At 59.0% G+C, this 19688-nt stretch overlaps 1 protein-coding gene across 5 annotated transcripts; it reads left to right on the plus strand.

Moving 5' to 3' along the window:
- The first annotated feature begins 437 nt into the window (after positions 1–437).
- GAL3ST1 (galactose-3-O-sulfotransferase 1) lies at positions 438–18914 on the plus strand. 5 transcript variants are annotated; one of them, XM_064522381.1, is made up of 4 exons: positions 438–530; positions 2793–2859; positions 13602–13735; positions 15076–18914. In XM_064522381.1, the coding sequence occupies exons 2-4, from the start codon at positions 2800–2802 to the stop codon at positions 16223–16225; spliced, it is 1344 nt and encodes a 447-aa protein (XP_064378451.1). In that variant the 5' UTR covers positions 438–530; positions 2793–2799; the 3' UTR covers positions 16226–18914. The 5 variants fall into 5 exon arrangements, with proteins under 5 accessions (XP_064378451.1, XP_025963936.2, XP_025963938.2 ...); XM_026108151.2 differs by lacking the exon at positions 438–530 and adding an exon at positions 2297–2492; XM_026108153.2 differs by lacking the exons at positions 438–530; positions 2793–2859 and adding an exon at positions 7138–7470.
- Positions 18915–19688: the final 774 nt, after the last annotated feature.

Consider the following 19688-nt stretch of genomic DNA (forward strand, 5'->3'; position numbering starts at 1 on the left):
TTAATCATGGAAAGGACCATGCGAGGCTGCCAAGTTAACCAGCAGCTCACAGGAGCAGCCTCCTGCTCTGCTGTGATTGCGTGCCAGCGCTCAGCTTAAATTGTGTTTTCAGAGGATGGGAGTAGCTTCGCCCTGCACTGACCCTAGAGAAGGCGCTAGGAAAGGGAAACAAGGCTTGAGTATCATCAAAGGTCTAAAACAAGGACTCTCAGCGCATCAATCAAAGCGAGGATGGAGAAATAGTCGTCAGCGTTCTGTTTTGGGAGGAGTTTGGTGTGGTATGGACCCTCCCCAGACCTGTGGGTGTTTAGGAGTTGGGCTGGGCCCTTGCAGACTCCATTATTTTGGGAGATGTCCACAGGGCTGGTGGGGGCTGTTTGCCAGCCCCCAAAGCTGAGGCACATGGTAGAGGGATGCCCATATCTTTGCGGGTAGAGATCCCACCTTGGATACAAATGGAAAGAGGCTGCTTGAAACTGTCTTGCACAATTTGGACTTGACATCTACTTGGTGGAGGGTCCAGCAGAGAGGTAGGTGATTTTCTTGCTGCATAAGCCCTGCTACTCCAGGTCTCCAGCCAGCATGAGGGGTCAGCAGAAGGAAGCATCCCCTTTTGCCCATCTTGCCACGTACCCCTGTTCACCAAGGAGAGCCTTGTGCTGGTGTTAGCGACTGCGTAACCCCTCCCCAGGACAACCCACTTGAGCAGGTTGAAATCAGAGCCTAGGCTTTGCTTTTGGGCTGCCATGGAGGTTTGGGGACTGTTTGCAGAGGAAGTCTGATGCTCTCCCGGGGCAACTGGCGTGATGAAGCAGGGCAATTTTCCAGCTCTTGGCATGGGCTGACCTGGCCCCTGGCAGGGGTGTGAGCCGTGCCCACGAGCAGGCTCTCATTTGAGCTGAGGCATGCATCAGGCTGTGGTTCGAGCCGTGTCCATGTGTGTCAGGCAGCAATTCCAGCTGTACCTCTGCGTCAGGTTTTAATTTGAGCTGCACCCGTGTGTCAGGCCATGGTCCGGGCCATACCCACGTGTCAGACCCCGGCCAGGCAGCACCCAGGCCTTGAGGTAACCCACCACTCCCCTTCCCAGGCCGCGGTGGCTGGCGGCTGCGCGGGCCGGGCGGAGCGGCGGGCTGAGGGGAGCGGCCTGCCTCAGCCCGGCCCCGCCCGAGCTGCCGGCGGCTTCTGGCGCCGCCGCGACCCTGGACACCCCATGAGGCCCCAGCGGTGCCGCACAGCAGGCAGCAGGGCCCACGAAGCCACCAGGGTCGGGCACCCCGGGTGCCTCAGGCCGGGGCCCAGCCGAGCTGGGCCGCTCCCCTCGGCCCGACCTGTGGCAGGGCGGCTGCCCGCCATCGCCCTTCCGGCCGGCGCGCGCTGTGGGGGCCAGCCGGCCTCAGCCCTCGCCAGCTTGGCTGTGCGCTGCCAGGAGCCAGAGGCACTCGGCACCACCCCAACGCCGCGTCCCAGCTGTCCTCGTCCCTGGGAAGAGCGGAGAAAGCTGGTTTGTTGTGTAAGGCATTTTCCCCTGCTCGCGTTGACACCACGTAGCTCGGGGACGGCCACCCCGCGCCGAGTCTCTCCGTGGCCGCGCTGCCACCGCGCAACGGCGGTGCCGCCAGCAAACGTGCCCTGGGCGCCCACAGCCCCGCGGGTCAACAGCCTCCGGAGATAAGCGAGAGAAAAGGCAGAGCAGGAACAGTAGATTGCTCCCTGCCTTTTTTTTTAACTATTATTATTTTTTTCCTTGACTTTGCCTTTGCCTCCAGGAGCTCACGTGCTGGGAGAGTTTGCCCCTGGATTGCTAAGTTTTGTTTAGCATGTAAACTCTATGCGGCAATAAATGCCTCCTGGCAAGGCGCAGCCCCGGGCGATGGTAACCCCAACGCAAGGGCAAGGTGGGATCCTGTGGCGACCAGAGCTGCCGCCGGCTTGCGGCGGCTCCTTCCCACCCGCAGCTGCTGCGGTGCTTGCGGGAGTTGACGCAGGGCCACCAAGGCCCCTTTCTGCCCGCCGTCGGTGGTCTGCACACCGGGGCACTGGGGCCGGAGAAGGTCCAAAGGAAGGACATCAGCCACGTGCCAGCTCCCAGGGCTGAGTCCGGAGCAGGGCTTTCGGCACCTGCAGGCCTGTAACTGCCCACTGGAGCTGGTGCTCAGCCCAGAGAGGGCTGCGGGCTGAAAAAATTCCCTATACCAGGGCAGAAGGGAGTTTATAGGTGTGGCAGATAAGAAGACCATCCCAGGACTGATAAACTGAGCCAGTCTGGTCTAGAAGCGCTGGAAGAGAGAGGAGCAGAGTCAGGCGCTGTGCGTGAAACAGGGCAGGGCAGCTTCCGCTGCGCAGTGTTCATCGTCCCTGGGGAGCTGGTGGTGGTGGCAGGGTTTCTTCTGGCAGCGGGACCTCCCCTCGGCGTGCGGCCAGTGCCGGGGGACTGGTGGTGGAACGCGGTGCCGGCACTGGGGAGACCTCTTCCTCGCCTGGCCTGCAAGGTGACCACAACCAGGTGGTGTTACGCTGTGGGGCTGCTGCTTCCCCCACTTCAAAAGGCCATAATGCTGTTTTTTCCACTGAGTATTTGGAGGTCTAGCAATAAGAAAGGGTTGCATCAGAGTTAGGCAACGAGTGGCTGGAGAGTGCTCCCTCTGCACTCCCCATTGCAGGATCTTGGGGCTTGGGGTGGGCTGTGATGGAGTCGTGTCACGATCACACAGGGATCTGCAGCGATCATCTTTATTGGTGACAACAGTTTCATTGTCTAAATTCAAATGCAGACCTCTCCTGCTTTCCAGCTCCTGCATGTGTTTTCCAGGCGGGACCAGCCATAGGAGCACAGACTCAGCAACGGTGCTTTTCAGCGTAAGTCCTCTGTTTCTACTTTTAAATGCAGGGTGGAATTTTTCTCCCTTCTCCCCCAAGGGTGGGTGTGGGTATCAGAGGGTGGAAAAGCACCTTATGGTCAAGGCAGAGCCCTCCTGGAGGGGTGATTCTTGGCAAGGCTACTCAGCACCCATGGGTGCCTCGATCCTCGCTAGACCATCACAGGTAGGAGGGATTGGTTTAAGGTAGGAGGGACGATAGTCTTCCAAAAAAGCAACCACATCCACTGAAGTCATGGAGGAGATGGTTGCCAGGAGGTTTCTGCCATGACCTTGTACTTCAGCTTTGAGTTTGGCTCTTTTGCGTCAGGGTTTGAACACACGTGGGCTCCTTCTCTGCGGGGGAGAAGGCAGAATGGGACAACTCTGCCTGCTCGGGATGTGGGAACGCAGCCTCGCTCAGAAGGAGCATTGCAGCTTGCCGACTGCCAGTGAAGCACATGGTTCATTAAATCGTTAAATCAGCGTCCCAAGGCAGTGAGCCCCCCTTTGCTGATGGGAGCGGGCAGCTCCCAATGGGAGCTGGACTGCCGGGCTCTCTGCGGGCTGTCACATACCTGCCACAGCTTCTGGGTGCTGGGGTCCTCTTGTAGCTGGAAACTCCCTTTAAAGTACCATCCTCCCCTCAGGAAACAAAAACCCAAAGGAAGAAAGGTGCTATTCTGGAGAGCAAAGCTCTTCGGAGAAGGGGCAGGATGGCTACTTGCCCACAGCAGCTGTTTCGCAGCCCAGGAAAAGGGCGGCCTGGAGGGCACATGGGGAGAATCCACTCATGATGGCAAGGGTCAGGAAAGAGGATGGAAAGGTACTTATGCCAAAGCCAGACCAGCTGGCAGAGCCAGAGTGTATTATATATTAATATTAATCCATATATAATATTGTATATATAATATTATATATAATATATAATATATTAATATTATAATTATATAATTATATTATATTATATAATTATAATATATTATTATATATAATAATAATTATATTATTATAATTCTATTATTATAATTATATAGTATTAATATTAATATATTAATGTATAATATATCCAATATAATATTATATATTATATTAATCCACCATCATGCTTAATTCACTCAGTGACTTTTAACTGTGACAAATGTGCCCAAGGGACAGGTGAAGAGATTGGTGATAAATCACTGGCATAAATCCGGCCATGGCTGGGTGCAACTGAAAATGCATCAGCTGAAGGCTCAGTGGTGCCATGAGCCCGGACAGCCCCCCCTCAAGTCTGCCCTTGAGAGTTATGCTGAAAGGGGTAGTGCAAAGATAATTGAGTAAATTGCTCCTATTCTTTCTGCTTCTCCAAACTGGATCATGCTAGGAGGCAAGTATGGAGCTGCCGTTCTCATGCCACATGGTTAGATATTACACTAGTGCTGAGCAGAGCTAAGTAGCCTGTCCTGATCCCGGCAGAGAGGGCAGCACTCTTTTCCAGGAGAGCAGAGAGCGCTCTGACGAAGAGCCCTCTCTTTGCTGGACACATACCCATGGCATGGTTAAATATTGAAGACAAACAGCAGTGCCCCACAGCTGCACTCCCTGCTCTGCTGGGCTGGAGTACATTTTATCAGACTTTTGCCACCTGGAGCTGACCCTGGGGGACTGAAGGGCAGCGATATCTGGCACAACAAACGCCCAGCTTCCTCCAAAGCGATAGAGCACTGCTGTGAGCTGGGCAGAGCAGATTTTGCTCTTTCAGCGGTGAGCCGAAGCTCCACGCTCATCCCTGCAGCCCTTCGGCACTCAGCTCTGCAGGCTGCTCCCTCCGGAGCCTTGGAGGGGAGGAGGTGGAAGGTGGTGGCCTGCCAATCTGATCAGAAATACCACAGCGGTGTGTGCAGTCTGGCCGAGCCCTCCCCATGCCTGGGGATGAATAAAGCGCTGCAGGCAGAGCCGGGGCTGGCATGTGCCTGGAATTCCTCCCATTCCAGCGCTGGGCAGAGCGTGGGGGGCCGCTGCAGCCAGCACAGGCAAAGGCTGGAGCACGAGCTGGGGGGACTGTGGGCTCAAGCTACAGGTGGGGTCTGCCTGCCCCAAGGGCAGGTGTGTGCGTCAGAGCTGGTTGTTTTTCGTTCCCTCTCAGTGCGTTGCAGGGAGAAACATCTTTCAGGAGTGCTCGTTTGCATGCTTGCTTGCTCCTCTCTCCTGTGTTAGGCTGGGGGCAGCCATTTGTGGAGGTGCCCATTTCTCTCCACTGCCTGCAGGGAGCCTAGGATGACTGGCACAGACTTAGACTTTAATTTTTGGGTGCCTGAGGGAGCCTGAATGGATCCCATCTTCCAATGCCACCTGGAGTCAGGGATGCCTCTGCTTTGGCTCAAGCCAGAGGCTGACCTCCCATTCCGGGCAGTTGTGTCCCAGGAGTGAAGTGACTTTTCAGTACAGCATTTAGTGCTTGCATCAAACCTGAAAGCAGGTCAGACTCTTTTTGTTAAGATAGAGAATATTCTTGCTTTTCCTATTCCTGAGCTCTGGCATGGGTACAACCTTGATGCTATGCTGTGCCAGTGAGTTGCACAGATTAACTCTGCAGTGAGAAGCAGGTGGGAGGTAGGTCCCACGGAGGCAGGACATGATGTGCCCCAAGAGCGTGGCTGGCTACAGCAAGGCAATAACTCCCTGTCTGCCCTGAGCTCAGCAAGACAACCCCAGGCACTCTTGGGGAACAAGCCCAGACCATCAGAGACTCGAAGACCCGGTGTCTGACAACGTCGTGGTTGAGCCTTTGGGGGACTCCCTGTGCTGAGACCTCGTCCCAGCTGTGAGACACGGGATCTGTGTCGGAGCTCACAGACGTGAGCCTTTCCACTCAACCTGCACTCCCCACAGTGTGTCTGCCCTGGTAATGTCCCTGGTTGCATCTATGGGATGGGGACAGAATTACGTAGGCTCCTTTGGGGTGCAAAGGTGTGAAACGAGGTCCATAAAGTGTGCTAGGAAGCCAGCAGAAACCTAAGGGCATTCATCCCCGAGAGCACTGGCCAGTGAGGGACGCATGGCCTGCACGGGCAAAGACTTTTGTAGGTGCCCGGCATGGCCAAAGGGCACCTTGCTGCTACGCTGCGGCACAAGCCACAGCCGCTGCTCACTTGGACCCCTTGGCCAGGCTGGGGTACGGCCCCGAGAGCCCCAGGGCAGCCCATGGAGCCGTCGTCGCCTTTAACAGCAGAAAGACGGCTTTGAGGCCGATGGGAAAGAGCCAGGGCCACGTCCGGGTGCACAATGGCTCCTATTCTGGCCCGAGGATGGGGTGATGTGTTAGCAGCCCGGGAGGACGGGAGCAGGGTGCCGCTCCGGATGGAAACGGCCCTCGCGAGCTTCCCTCCGCAGCTCCGGTGACGCTGCCACCCGGAACAAAGGAGCCGTGGGCCGCCTCGGTCGCCGGGCCCCACAAGGGGCTGCCAGCACAGGAACGGTTTGTTTCCGCCGAACAAAACGCTGTCTTCATGCCCCTTGGAGAGAGCCCTGACTCCGGGCCGGCTGGCGGTGCCAGCAGAGACCCCTGCCCACCTGGCCCCCCACCTCCTCCAGCAGACACGGCCCGCCCTGTCTCCGGTCCCGGGAGGCTGGGGTGGCGGTGGGAGCCGCAGAAGGGGCTGGGCAGCGGCAGCCAGGGCCCTCCTGGGTGCCTGGAGAGCCGCAGCGGCAGCACCCGCTCACCTGGCCTGGCCGCCCTGTGCCACGGCCTGGCCTCGGTGCACAAAACCATCAGCGTCTCCCGGGCCCCTGCCCTGCCGGCCCTCCAATAGCTCCAGCCATGAGCTCAGCCTCCCCTCAGGAGAGGCCTGACTCAGTCCCTGGGGGGACAGAACAGTCCCCAAGGGGACAGGGAGCTGCCTGGGGCAGGGCAGGGGCATGAGCTGGGACAGGGAGAGCTCCGCTGCCGTCAGGCAGCACCGCGGGGCAGGAGACGCTGCCCTTCAGTGCCTGGGGCTAGACAGGGCGGTTTTGATGGTCTCTCCCCATCGTTCTCCCTGCAAGCTTTGGCTTTTGCCACCAAGGGTTGAAACGTGGGGCCCGTGGCTAAGCTGGGAACGGGGCCGGTGGACAGAGACACCGCAAAGCCCCTTTCCCAGCATGCAGGACCGCGGGGAAGAGGGCAGCGGCGAAGACAAACTCCTGGCAGTGCACCACAGCGAAAAATAATGCAGCGGCTTGCCAACGGCTGAGGAAGGAGCTGGTGAGCTGCAGCTGGCGTGATTAGAGAGCAAAGGAGCAGAAATATTGCCGTGATTAAGGCTATAAAAGCCATTTAGATAGGGGGCACCAGGAAGTAAGTGCCGGGGTGGATACGAGAGGCTGTGGGAATGAGAGGGAGGACCCGACGTGGCACAGCGGGGACGTGCTGCGAGATGCCCGCTTCCCAAGCCTTTCGCCGAGGGCCGGGACTGCGGAGAAGCTGGCTGGGCCGCGTGTGGGCTCGTGGCTCGAGCTGAGCGTTGTAGACCCGGAGGTGAACTCGTGCGGAGGCAGAAGCCCGGCCTCGAGGGCGCGGGCGCACAGGAGGGGGACCGGAGCACGTGCCTCGTGAAGAGCTCGTCCCCCGGGGGCCGCGGTGGCAGGAGAGGTACTGGCTGCCCACCCCGGGGCTCGCGACATCCTCGAGGCTCCCGGGAAGCTGGCAACTTTTCCCGACGAGCGGCTCCCTGATAATGAGCAGCCACCCAGTGGCACTTCCTGCCTCCCGCTCCCGGCCCCCCGGAGCTGGCACCGCTTCAGCCTCTATTTAACTTCCCACCGGGTGTTTACAGGGAAATCGCTGCCGCCCGAGGCATCCCGCGCTGCCCGCTCGCCCGGTGCCGCCGAGCGGCGCCCCTTCGCTCCCCGCCAGCCCGGGCTTGCGCCGAGGCTCCCGGCCCGGAGGGCTGCCGGGGGCGCTGGGTGCTGCAGTGCTGGGGCAGCGCTGGATTTTGCTGCGCTTAGCAGGGGAGCTGCAGGAAGAGTGCTCGGCGCTCGGTGACAATGTCCCCCTTGATGCCAGTGCTGCAGATGGATACAAACAGCTCCGTTGTTCCCGGCGTTGGAAGGGAGCGGGGTGAATGAGTCCTCTGTGCTGCCTGAAGTGGGAGGAGAGACGGAGACAGGGAGCCAGCGAGGGTGGCAGCGAGAGCCCGAAGCCCGGACCGGCTACCCCCGGGAGCCGGGGGAGTGTCTCGCTGCAGCTCCACACCTAGGAGCAGAGAGCAAGATTATCGGCCCCCGCTGGCAGCACTATAAAGGGAGATTTTTTTTTTTTCTTTTTTTTGATTTTTTTTTCTCCCCCGGGCTGGTGATGTGGCCTGGTATCCTTGTGATGGCATAGAGAGCAGGGCAGCAGCTGCTAGGGATGCACGGGCTGCTTCGTAGGAGCCAGCGCTTGGGGGAGCTGCCCAGGGACAGCTTATTCCATGTCGGAGCAGCATCTCCCTGCACCGCCTGGTCCCCCCTGCACCCTGGAGAGCAGAGAAGAGGAAAGGGAAGGTTTCCAGAGAGCAGCTTAAGCAGAGAAAAAGGTGATGTTCACCGGAGGGGGACATTAAAAGCCACAGCGTGAGTGCGCATGCAGCGGTGCAGGGGAGCCGGCGGGATTCACTACGTGGGGAAGGATGCGAGGGGGCACGTGGCTGGGGGTGTTTGCGCCCCAGGGAGGCAATTCCTGTGCTTGCACGGAGATACGGGGCGTTTGGGTGTGCAGGGGTGTGCACGGCGGCCTGGCCCGCGCCACGGACTGCAAAGGAAACCATGCACAGGAGAGAGGGAGCCTGTGCAGGGGGATTGCTGGGGGGCAGGAGGAGAAAGCGGCAACGGTGGGTGGACGTGCTATGGGGTATCGCGCCTCTAAAAGCTTGGCCGTAAAGCGAATTGCCCCTGTAAGGGAGAACTAGAGAGGAGACTGGCGTCCGGCCGCGCGAGGGGAAGCGTCCGGTTGTAGGGCCCCTCACGCTGGCTGCTGGGGATGGGGCTTTGGGGCTGAGCCATGGGGCAGGGGCCGGGGAGCATTGCTGCGTGGATGGCGCTGCCCAAGGGACGTGGAAGGAGCCGCGGGGCCGTGGGGCCGTGCTGCCTGCCGGGGGAAATGGCCGGCAAGGACGCGTCCTCGCTCTGGGGAGGTGGCTGCCAGGCTCCTGCTGGGCATTTCGACTGGCTGGGCTAGGGCTGGCCACACTGCTGCCCTGTGCTAACGGGAGCACCGGGAAAAAAGCCTCAATCCCTGCATTTCTACTCCGGAGCTATTAATAATTAAGCCACTCACTTAAGGCAAAGTCAATAGATTAACTGGGTTGGGAATTGTTTGCAAGAAACACCCCAGAAATGCCAGCCCAGGTGGAGTTAGACATCCGATCGGCATCCTGGCAGACAGGGCTGGAGCCCTGCCGAAACCGCAGCGGGGTTAGCGTGCAGAGCCGCCGGGGCGAGGATGGGCCGGCTCACCGCGGCGGGGTTGCGCGCCCTCCGCTTCGCTGTTGTTGGGCGCTGGGCACAGCGCGTGTGGCAGCGCCTCGGGCGGCCGGGCGGCCAGGAGTGCCACTGGGCTGCCAAGGGGTGGGTTAGCGTCCGGCTGGCTTCTCCCTTGGCATCATGCACCTTGCGAGCCAAAGGGCAGGTTGGAAACCCTATGTGTCCTATGTAGCAGCCCCTCTTGCCAGGCTCAGCGTAGTTTCCAGCATCAGCTTTGCAGATTTAGGTGGCAAGGGGGGCTCGGGAGCCAGGCTGGGCTGCGGTGCTGGCGGCGGCAGTGCTGACCACCGCGTTTCAGCGGCAAGGCCTGGAAGCAGCAACATCGCTGCTTGCACCATCTTCCTCCTCGCTGCCCTGCCGGAGAGGCAGAGAAACGCAGATGTGCTGAGGACGGGGCTTGAAGACCCTGTCTCAGAGGATAGCTGGGCTCGGCAACTGAGTCAGACCTCACCGCTTTAGACAAGCCTGGCAGCGCCCTTCTCTGCTTTCTGCCGGCGTCGTTAAGCCACCGGTTCGCAGGGCGCTGGCAGCCTCGGCCTCCTCGGGGCTCCCCTCTCGCCTAGCAGCACCTGCACACAAAGATGGCGCCTCTCGCCGTGCTTGGTGTGTGCCGCTTGGTTTTCTGTATTAAGCACTTTGAGACGTGGTTTCCTCCAGGCAAACCTCCCCTTTTCCGTGTCAGCGCCTTCAGACCGAAATCCCTGCGGAGCCCTTGGCAGCGGTGCGTGTCCCACTCAGCCCCTGGGGACTGCTCAATGGGGACACCATGTAAACCCAGACCCTGACCCCCTGCCCGCCCATGGGGCCTCTTGTACCCCATCGGCGCCCACTGCACGCTCCTGATGGCCAGAGCCTGCCGGCGCCACCGGGGCCATGCTGGGAGAGCTGCCCTGCAGCACCGGCTGCCATCAGGTGCCCTGCCGCCGTCCCTATCAGGTTCCTGGCGCTTGCTCCGGGGCGGCCTGGGGCGCCGCGGTGTTGGGTGTCTGGGGCGAGGGCACTCCGCTGCCGGCCTAGGGCTCCGCTTTCACTTCCCATTCATTATTCACGGCAATGGGAATCTCAGCTGCACCATATGAGCCGGCAGCATGGGGCGCTCGGCTTGCTGCCCTCCACCGCCGACGGGGAAGGAGAAAAGGGGGCTCGGGGCACGCAGCGGGCACCGCCGGGCCGGGGCTCCCCTCGCTGGGCAGCTGCCAGCACACGCTGCCAGCAGCGGCGCCAGGGCCGGCCGCCTCGGTGGAGGAAGCCGCCTGCAAGCTGCCGTCAGTCGGGTAGTGTTTCTGCTTGCTTTTCTCTTAGAAATCCTAAGAAGGTCTTTGCTGCATTGGGGGTTTGGGGGTGATGTAGAGCCTGGAAAACACGGCTTTCTGAGCCAGGGTGGCCGGACATGAGGCTCTAGGGGAGAAACAGTGCTGCTGGACGTGGAGGGCTGGTGGTTTATTTGCACCACACATTATTCAGGTGGCAGCAAGGAGCACGGGCAGCCGTGGCTGTAGGCAACATGCAGAGGACGTATGGTAGCCAAGAACTGGCAGAAGCAACCTTTGGCAGGCTGCGGTGTGCTGGTGATGGCGGTGTAGCCAGGACCCGCTCTGCTCCACGCTTTCCTCTGAAGGAGGCAAGCAAGGGGTCGGGGGGCTGCTCTGAGGCGTACGGGCAAAGCTGGCCCCACACCCCAAAAATACGTAGCAGCAGAGCTGCAAACGCAGGACTGCCACCCCGCCACCTCCAGCTCTTCGCTTTGCCCTCCAGCACAGCTTTTTCGGGGGCGCAGCTGGCTGCCGCGAGCTGATCCCTGCTCAGAGCCCCTCAGGCACCGGGCTGCCTGCCCCGGCTCGGCCTCGGCACTCCGGCTGGGGGCCCCGGGCAGCACGTCTCCTTGTCCTGCCACAGAGGACAGCCCTGCTGCAATGCAGTGGCTCACGCGCTAGGAGAGCAGCTTCAGGCTCGGGCAGCAGTGTGCCGGACCGGCCGGGCCTCCTGCGCCGTGGGCCAGCGGCAAGCGGACATCGCGGACTGAGCCGGCAGCCAGGCAGGTGCCAGGATGCCTCGGGGCCCTCCTGCCAGTGGGCTCCTCCAGGGGCTGCGAGGGGGAGAGTGGCACCAGGGAGGGTGCTGGGCAGGGGGCATCACAGGCGTGGGGTGCTCCCATGGAGTGAGGAGGGAGCTGCCTGTGTGCAGGGTCAGGGGAGTCGTTGCGCCTGTGTGTGTCACGGTGTGTGGATGCAAGCATGTGACTGGCTGTGTGTGCGTGTGCCTGCATAAGTGTGCATAGACCTCTGTGTGTTTCCTTGTGTGTGCGTGTGTACGCATGAGTTTGCATAGATCTGTGCCTGTCTGTGTCCCTGTGCGTGCGTGTGCATTCATCAGTGTGCAGGCGTGTGTGTGTGTATATTTATGTCCCTCTGTGTGTGTGTATGTGTGTGTGTGTGTGTGTGTGTGTGTGTGTGTGTGTGTGTTTGTGTGTGTGTGCATGCATGAGTGTGCATAGATCTGTGTGCGTGTGTATGAGTGTCCCTGTGTATGCGTGAGCATGCATGAGAGTGCATGGATGCATGTGCATGTCTGTGTCCCTGTGTGTGCGTGCGTGAGTGTGCGTAGATTTGTGTCTCTGTGCGTGCATGTGCATCCATCAGTGTGCAGGCATGTGTGTTTGTGTCCCCGCGTGTGCATGCATGAATGCATGTGTGTTTATGTGTCTGTGTCCCTGTGTACATGTGGGTGCATAAGTGTGTACAGATGTGTGTGTGTGTCTTTCCCTGTGTGTGCATGTGTATGCACAATTATGCATGGATGAGTGTGTGTGTGTGTATGTCTCTGTATGCGCATGTGTATGTGTGTGCACAGACGTGTGGGTATGCCTGTGCATGGACATTTGTATGCATGCATGTGTCCCTCTGTGTGTGTGTGCATGCATGTGCCTACATGTGTATGTATGTTTTCATGCAGGTATATAAGCATGTGCATTTATGCTTGCACATAGATGTGTGCGTGTGTGCGCATGCATGCGTGTGCATATGTGTTTGTGCATGGGCACCAGGGAGCATGTTTGCACAGCTGCATGTCGTCATGCCAGAGCACTTGTGCACATGGGGGTGCTGAGGGCATCCCCTGTGTTGGGGGCGGTTGGACCTGCTCGGGTGCGTGCAGGATCTGGCCCATCCGTGGTGGGAGCCTGCGGAGAGTCACAATGTGCCAGGGCTGGATTATTCCTGGAGTGGCGTGAGCTCAGCATTCCCAGCCCTTGGGAGTACTGACCTTCAATACCTGCTTTCATGCCAGAGTGGCATAAAAGACTGATGATTCAAAGGGAAAAGTCCAGAGGAAGGGAGGTCCTTAAAATACTGCAGATTTGCTCAACCATTTGGGGTTACCCCTTCAAAACCATGCTGCATAGTGAAAACTCCAGTGCTTTGTTCTAGATTCCTGGAGAAGAGCTGAACCGCTCCTGTGTTAATCCAACACCAGCTTAATTGAAATGTTCCCCTTACAGTCACCTTTGGAAAGCTCCTGGCCCCTGTTGGTAATTTTTTGGTGCATGGAGGAAGATGCTGGTGCTCTGTGAGAGAGGATCTCCGCTCTGCAGCCAAAGATATTCAAACAGTGGCTAGATAAGGTGCTGAGCAACCTGATCTAGCTTTGAAGTTGGCCCTGCTCAGAGCAGGAGGTTGGACCAGAGACCTGCAGAGGTGCCTTCTAACCTCAGTTCTTCTGTGACCCTAAATCACCAAATATCCTTGGCTTGAGCTGACATCTCTGCCTCCAATATTCTCCTGTATAGGCTCTAGACTGATAGTAATATTGGCCCTGGTCAAAGCCTGCCTTGGCTCTGCTACCTGTTGAATCCCTTTAAGGAGCTACTCATTTCTCCCACCCTAATTCCAACCTCATGCTTTTGGTTTTTTGCAAGGGGATTGCTCTCGCCTTTTTAAACACATGCAAGAATGTCACGGTGCGAGCAGAGCTGCCACTCCACAGCCATGAGTCCAGCCGTGCCAGTAGCTGGGAATGTGTCTGTCAATTGTTCTCCTCTCCCAGCAGTGCCCAGCACCTCCGTGTCCCCTGTGATGCTTCCTGGAACCTTCTGTGGCAGCATGATCCCCCCGTGTGATGGCCTTATTTGGATGTCGTTTGACTTACAGTTGTGTCTTACATGATCCCTTTATTCTACACTTTATCCCACATTCTGTCCATCTCTCCATCTCCCCTCCCTTGGCCGCCCTCTTTGCTAATGGTTCTCCTCTCTGGCATTTGCAGGTGACCACAATGTTGTACCATAGGAAGCACTGGAGGTCCATGTGTAAGGGGCTTGTCCTGGGAACACTCCTGACCAGCTTCACGCTGCTGCTCTACTCCTATGCCGTCCCACCCCTGCAAGTCAGCATGACAGAGTGAGTGCGTACCCCGTGCACAGCCCGGGGCTCCCTGCCGTCCACCCACTGCTGGGCAGCCCAGAGCTGCAGAGCTGGTTGGAGAGAGGATGATTGCTCTGGGGCGGGATGTGCAAAGGCGGTCTTGGCCCCTAGGACAACCTGCTGGATCCCAACAGGGTGCCTGCTTAGATCGTGGCTAGGCAGAGGGGCAGCAACTTTCTGTGGGCTGACAACACATTTCCAAGCATCCAGCATAAACTTATATAGTTGGGCTTAATAAGCCAGTTATATAGGCAGTCTTTATCTAGAGTTTGTCCTCCAAAACCATGACAGAAACACTGTCACATGTATAATACTGCCTCACACAAAGGTGATGACAGGTAAGTTCAATGCTCTTTGCAAAGGGACCTTGCAAAAACTTTAGCAGGTCCTGTCTGCAAAGTCATTCCTGCAAGAAGCTCAGTGTAAAAATGCACAACTTAACAGTGCTGTGGCTGCCCCAGGCACTGCTGTGCTGGTGCTTGGTGGTGCTGACTGCAGGGTGAAGCTGGGTAAAGTGACTGCAGCAGAAAGGGTCCTGGTCCCCATGGTGCTTGCTGCCCTTCCGCAGCCTGGATCTGGGAAGGGAGGAGAGATGCCGCAGTGCCTTCCAGCGTGGTGTCCGCCCCAACTACCTGGAGGGAAGGGGCACCTTCTGCTTGGGCTGCACTGGTGGAAATGGGGACTAACCCCATTGAAGTCCCTGCTGATCCTTGTAACGGCCCTTCCTCGGTTGCCACATGTGCCTGGGACTCTCACCCAGTGAATGAGTTTGGTTTGACGTCTCGTAGCTGCTGGCAGAGTGGGGTTGTGGCTGAAGGCAGGTGGCTTGGTACCGAAGGGCACCAGCTCTTGGGGCACTGGTTGGTCGAGGGCCTCAGAGGCTGTCTGTGTGGTGTGTGTGGCTCACCGCTTGCTGAGGTGCTCCTGTCCAGGGGCTGCTCAGGGGGACGTTACCATGCAGTGAGCCCCTTCCGGGTCTCTATGGGCAGCAATGCCAGTGCAAGGAGCTGAACAGGATCTTCAGCAGGATGCTCCAGTGCATCCCCAAAGAAGGAAGTTTCTGCCAAAAGATGGGCAACTCCCCACCTAGATAGCTGGCTGCTGGTCGACATTGGGCCCCTGGGGAAGTGTGGCCAGGGCGTTGGCGTTGTGGGTGGTACAAAGCAGCAGAGCAGCCTCCTCCCCAGGGCTGTGAGCCAAGCACCCTTCGCCAGTGCCAAGATCATTTGGAAGAGAAATTTGCAGAACCTTTGTGGTGGTTGGACTGGGGGGCCAAACCAGCCTCACCGGGGTGTCTTGTCTTTTCTCTCCACCAGGATCCCTATCCCCTATTCCTGCTCCTCCTACCCGGCCCAGGCCAGGGTGCCAGCAGAGGCAAATGGCACCCACAGCTCTCCGGGAAAAGGCTGCCTACCCAAGATGGACATTATGTTCATGAAGACACACAAGACAGCTAGCAGCACCATCCTCAACATCCTCTTCCGCTTCGGAGAGAAACATCGCCTCAAATTTGCCTTCCCCAATGGCCGCAATGACTTCTACTATCCCTCCTACTTTGAACGGAGCCAGGTGCAGCACTACCAGCCGGGTATGTGCTTCAACATCATCTGCAACCACATGCGCTTCCACTACGATGAGGTGCGCAAACTCCTGCCAGCTGATACTGTCTTCTTAACAATACTGCGGGACCCTGCCTACCTCTTCGAGTCCTCTTTCCACTACTTTGGGCGAGCCATCCCCCTCACCTGGAAGCTGACGGGGGAGGACAAGCTGGCAGAGTTCCTCCGGGACCCCTGGCATTACTATGACCCTAATGGGTTCAATGCTCACTACCTCCAGAACCTCCTCTTTTTTGACTTGGGCTACGACAACAACATGAATGCCAATAGCCCCCTCGTGGAGCAGTACTTCCAAGAGATAGATCAGCGCTTCCATCTTGTCATGTTGCTTGAGTATTTTGATGAGTCCCTGGTGCTGCTGAAGGACCTGCTGTGCTGGGAGCTGGAAGACATCCTCTACTTCAAGCTCAATGCCCGGAAGGGCTCCACTGTCTCCAGGCTGACACCTGAGCTCTATGAGAAGGCTACTTCTTGGAACCTCATCGACGCCAAACTCTATCACTATTTTAATGCCACTTTCTGGCGTAAGGTGGATATCTATGGGAGGGAGCGAATGGCAAAGGATGTGGCTGAGCTGCAGCGGGAGAACGAGAAGATGAAAAGTATCTGCATTGATGGGGGTCACCCCGTGGATGCCAGTGCCATCCAGGAGTCCTCCATGCAGCCTTGGCAGCCACTGGGGGAGAAGTCCATCCTGGGCTACAACTTGAAGAAAAAGATCAACAAGAAGCACCGGAAGCTGTGCCGCAAGATGCTGACACCCGAAATCCAGTATCTGACTGACCTAGGGGTCAACCTCTGGATCACCAAGCTGTGGAGCCGCGTGCGAGACTTCCTGAAGTGGTAGGCAGGGAAAGGCAGCCAGCCTTTCCCTCCCCACTCAAGGAAAGAACCAGGTGCTTTCATTTTTCTTACTTCATGATATCTTTTGGTTGGACATGAGCAGAACTGGCTTGTGGCTCCTGCGGGGAATACAGTCCTCCTCCCTGGAGACCTGGGCACCCAAGCAAGGTAGACCTTGCACAGACCTCTGTGGCCTTTGTTTGGAGCCCCACTTGGAAAGGAGCATGGAAAGGGTCTGCTGCTTGTCCGCGTGGCTGCCCACCGCCCCCTCGCCAGCTCAGCCTCCTCGGCCGGGTGCTCCCTGCAGAGAGAGCGGAGCAGAGCAGAGGAAGAGCCAGCAGAGCAGCACTGCGACAGGCTGTGTGTCACACCCACGGCCCGTAGCACCTGTGGGCAGGCCTTGGGAGCAAGACCAGGTCATAGGATAGCACCACCAGCAACAGGGTCTTCAGGGATTGCGGGGGTTTTTCTTTCCAAGAGAATCTGTTTCTTCCTTCCATGCGGGAGTGCTGGAGGCAGTATTTGTGATGGACAGGTCCCCTGTCATCTCCTCATCACAGCGAGAACAGGGGACCAGTCACCATAGACCAGTCACCAGACACACCATAGGTCACACAGGGGAGCATGGCTGTGATGGCTGTGTGCGTGTGGACGTGGCACGGTCTGCGAGGATGGTGAGCTTGAGGGGAGACGTGCTGGCTTCACTTGCACTACTTGGGGTCCAGTACGCATTGGTGTGTAAGGTGATGGGCACGGGACCCGCGAGGCTCTGGCTGTTGCCTTGCATATTCAGGGGAAAGGCTGTGCATGTCTGTTTGTGTGTGTCTGTGTGTGTGCGCGCGCACGTGTGTGCGAGAGAGACCTGTGCATTACAGTGAACAAGCACAGCAGGAACCGTGGGGCCAGTACATGTCAATACTGCATGATGCCGAAGGACGTGTGTGCATGGGAAAGGTGGTGAGCAGCCAGTCGCATGACAGACACAGAGGTCTCACTGCACGAGGCTGTGTTAGTCCGTGTGTCAGTTATTGCTGGTGCGGGGAGCTGTGCAGGCGTCCGGGACCCCTGAGGAGCCGAGGGAGGCTGGGGGCGGCCAGGTCCTCGCTGAGCCGGAGCGGGGCCGGTGTTGGGGCTGGTGCAGATGCGCATGGGTGGCAATGTGCTTGGCCTGTTTGCATGTCTGTTCAAAGCCGCGTGCGCCCTGTGTTCGCGCCTGCCCTCAGTCCTCTTAGTCCTTCCTGCCAGCTGCAGTTGGCACTGATTTTCACTGGCTTGGGGCGCCCTGGGCCGAGGGAGGCCAGCAGCCCCCCTGTACCGCCGGGTGGGCTGCATGTGGGGCTGAGCCCTTCCCCACACTGATGCCCAGCTTGGGGGGGACCCAGTGCCCTGACTGCATGGCAGGAGGGCCTCATTTAATCAGCCGGTTTTCCTCGAGCCCTGATTCCAGCGGTCTGTGCCTGAGCCCGCCCCGCTGCTCAGGCTGGTCCCAGCCCCAGCTCCTTGGGTGCGTTGAGTGCAGCATGTTCTCAGTCCATCCTTGCTTGCTGGGCCATGTAATGCTACCAACCCAGAGCCAGCCAAAAGACTTAGCAGATTTTTAAGCATCATCAACACTTGAGCTTTGAGAATGTAAAAACTACCCTGAAAACCCAGACCTGCATAAACAGGCTTGCGGTCCTCCCGCTCAGGAGCCTGGGGGATCCAGCCCTGGGAGTGAAGGGCAGGCGCCAGCATCACAGCGTGAGAACAGACATCCCCAGCCCCAACAGCTCCTCGGCGGTGGGGTGTCCACGCAGCCGGGGATGCCGTGCCCCATGGCAGCTGCCCCCGGCCGAGCAGGACCCCAGCTCTGCCTCTCCTAGGCCAGTCGGTCGTTCCAGTTAGAGGGCCCTGTGGTTCCAGTCCCTATTGGGGATGCACTGGGAGGACCACAGGGTCTGGTGAGGACTGGTGAGGGCGCTGGGAGGACATTGGTACCCGGGCGCTGCTGGGCAGCAGCGGCGAGTGCCCAAGGAGCCGAGATGCAGTGTGGGTCCGCCTCGGGGCAGAGCAGAGCACTGCATCGCTGCAATGTCACTGGCATAGCAGGGACCCAGAATGGTCCAGCAGAGAGCACGAAACCCACTGCACCCTCAGGCGTACTGCCCGGGGCCCAAGGTGCGATGAAAGCGGCAGGGCTCTGCCTTGGCAAAGCCAGGTCCTGCAGAGCGCGGCGGAGGCAGCAGCCTGCGGGCCAAGTGGGGCTCCCTGGGGCCGAGTCCCACGTGGGGCCGGGAGGCGATGCTGCGGGTGTGCAGTGGCGATGAGAGCGCAGTGCCCGCAGGCCGGGGCAGTGCCAGAGCAGGAGCGGGACCCCGCTGGCCGCTCAGCCCTGCGCTGACATGGGGCTGCCTCCCCAGTGGCGTCCTCGTGGCCCGGCAGCAGGTACGACCTGTCCCCACGCTCCGCGGCATCCTCTGTTGGGCATGGAGACGCGGCTGATGGAGCCGGCAGGGTCTCTTTGGGGTGGCCGGTGAGTGGGGAGGCCCCACGCAGCCTTGGCACCTGCCCCCGGCAACGGTACCTGACCAGCGCGCGGTTCCCGTTCTGCTCTGTTTGCAAGGATGAGAAATAAAAAGCAATTCTACTTTTGTAAAATAAGTGTGTTGTATATTTGGCAGTTTTTAATATAAGAATCATCCAGCTGGTCTCAATTGGTCTCGTTCTTCTCTGCGGGGAGGGGAGTGGGAACACGGACTGCCGGAGCTGGCCCCAGGCCCCCCGGTGCCAGCCCCTGTGGAGCACCGGGACCCAGCCCTGCCACCCACCTGCCCTCAGAGCCGACGGTGCCCTCGGGGCTGCCATTACCCCCGTCCGCAGTGCTCTGCTGCAAATGCAATGCTGACACTGGCGAGCCGGCCAGTGCAGCCCCGCGCACACCTGGTGCTCAGCCCTGCTGGCGGGGGCTCTGCAGCTGCAGCAGGCTGCTCTGCCGTGTCCCTGGGCCTTGGGGACAGGCGATCCCCGCTGCCTCCTGGCCTTCCCGCACGACTTGCAGTTCTTTCCCATCACACTTCGGAAGCCCAAGCGGGCACTGGCCTCTCTGAGGCTGCAGCCCATGTCCCCACTTGCAGGCAGCCAGCCCCAGCCGGTTGATGCATGGGATCAGCAGGCCCAATGGGCAGGGGATGGCCCATCCTGGAGGCTGGGAGCTCCCTGCTGCGGGGAGAGACCAGGTAACTGGTGGCAGCTGTGAGGCTGCTGCACTGAGCTGGCCTCTACCATGAGGAGGGCTGAGCCCAGGGTGAGGCAATCAGTGCAGATGCCTATATAGCCTGTGCCAGGCTGGGTCCCAGCTCTGGGTGCTATGGGGCTGTGGAGAGGGTGCCTGGAGGTGGTGGTGGCAGCAGCAGCTGCCTGGGGGGTGCTGCTTGCTGCTCAGAGAGGTAAGTGAGGTCCTCTGGGAGGCTGGAGCTGGCCCTGGGGCT

This window comes from Dromaius novaehollandiae, chromosome 17 (assembly GCF_036370855.1).
Source record: "Dromaius novaehollandiae isolate bDroNov1 chromosome 17, bDroNov1.hap1, whole genome shotgun sequence".
Classification (NCBI taxonomy): Eukaryota; Metazoa; Chordata; class Aves; order Casuariiformes; family Dromaiidae; genus Dromaius; species Dromaius novaehollandiae.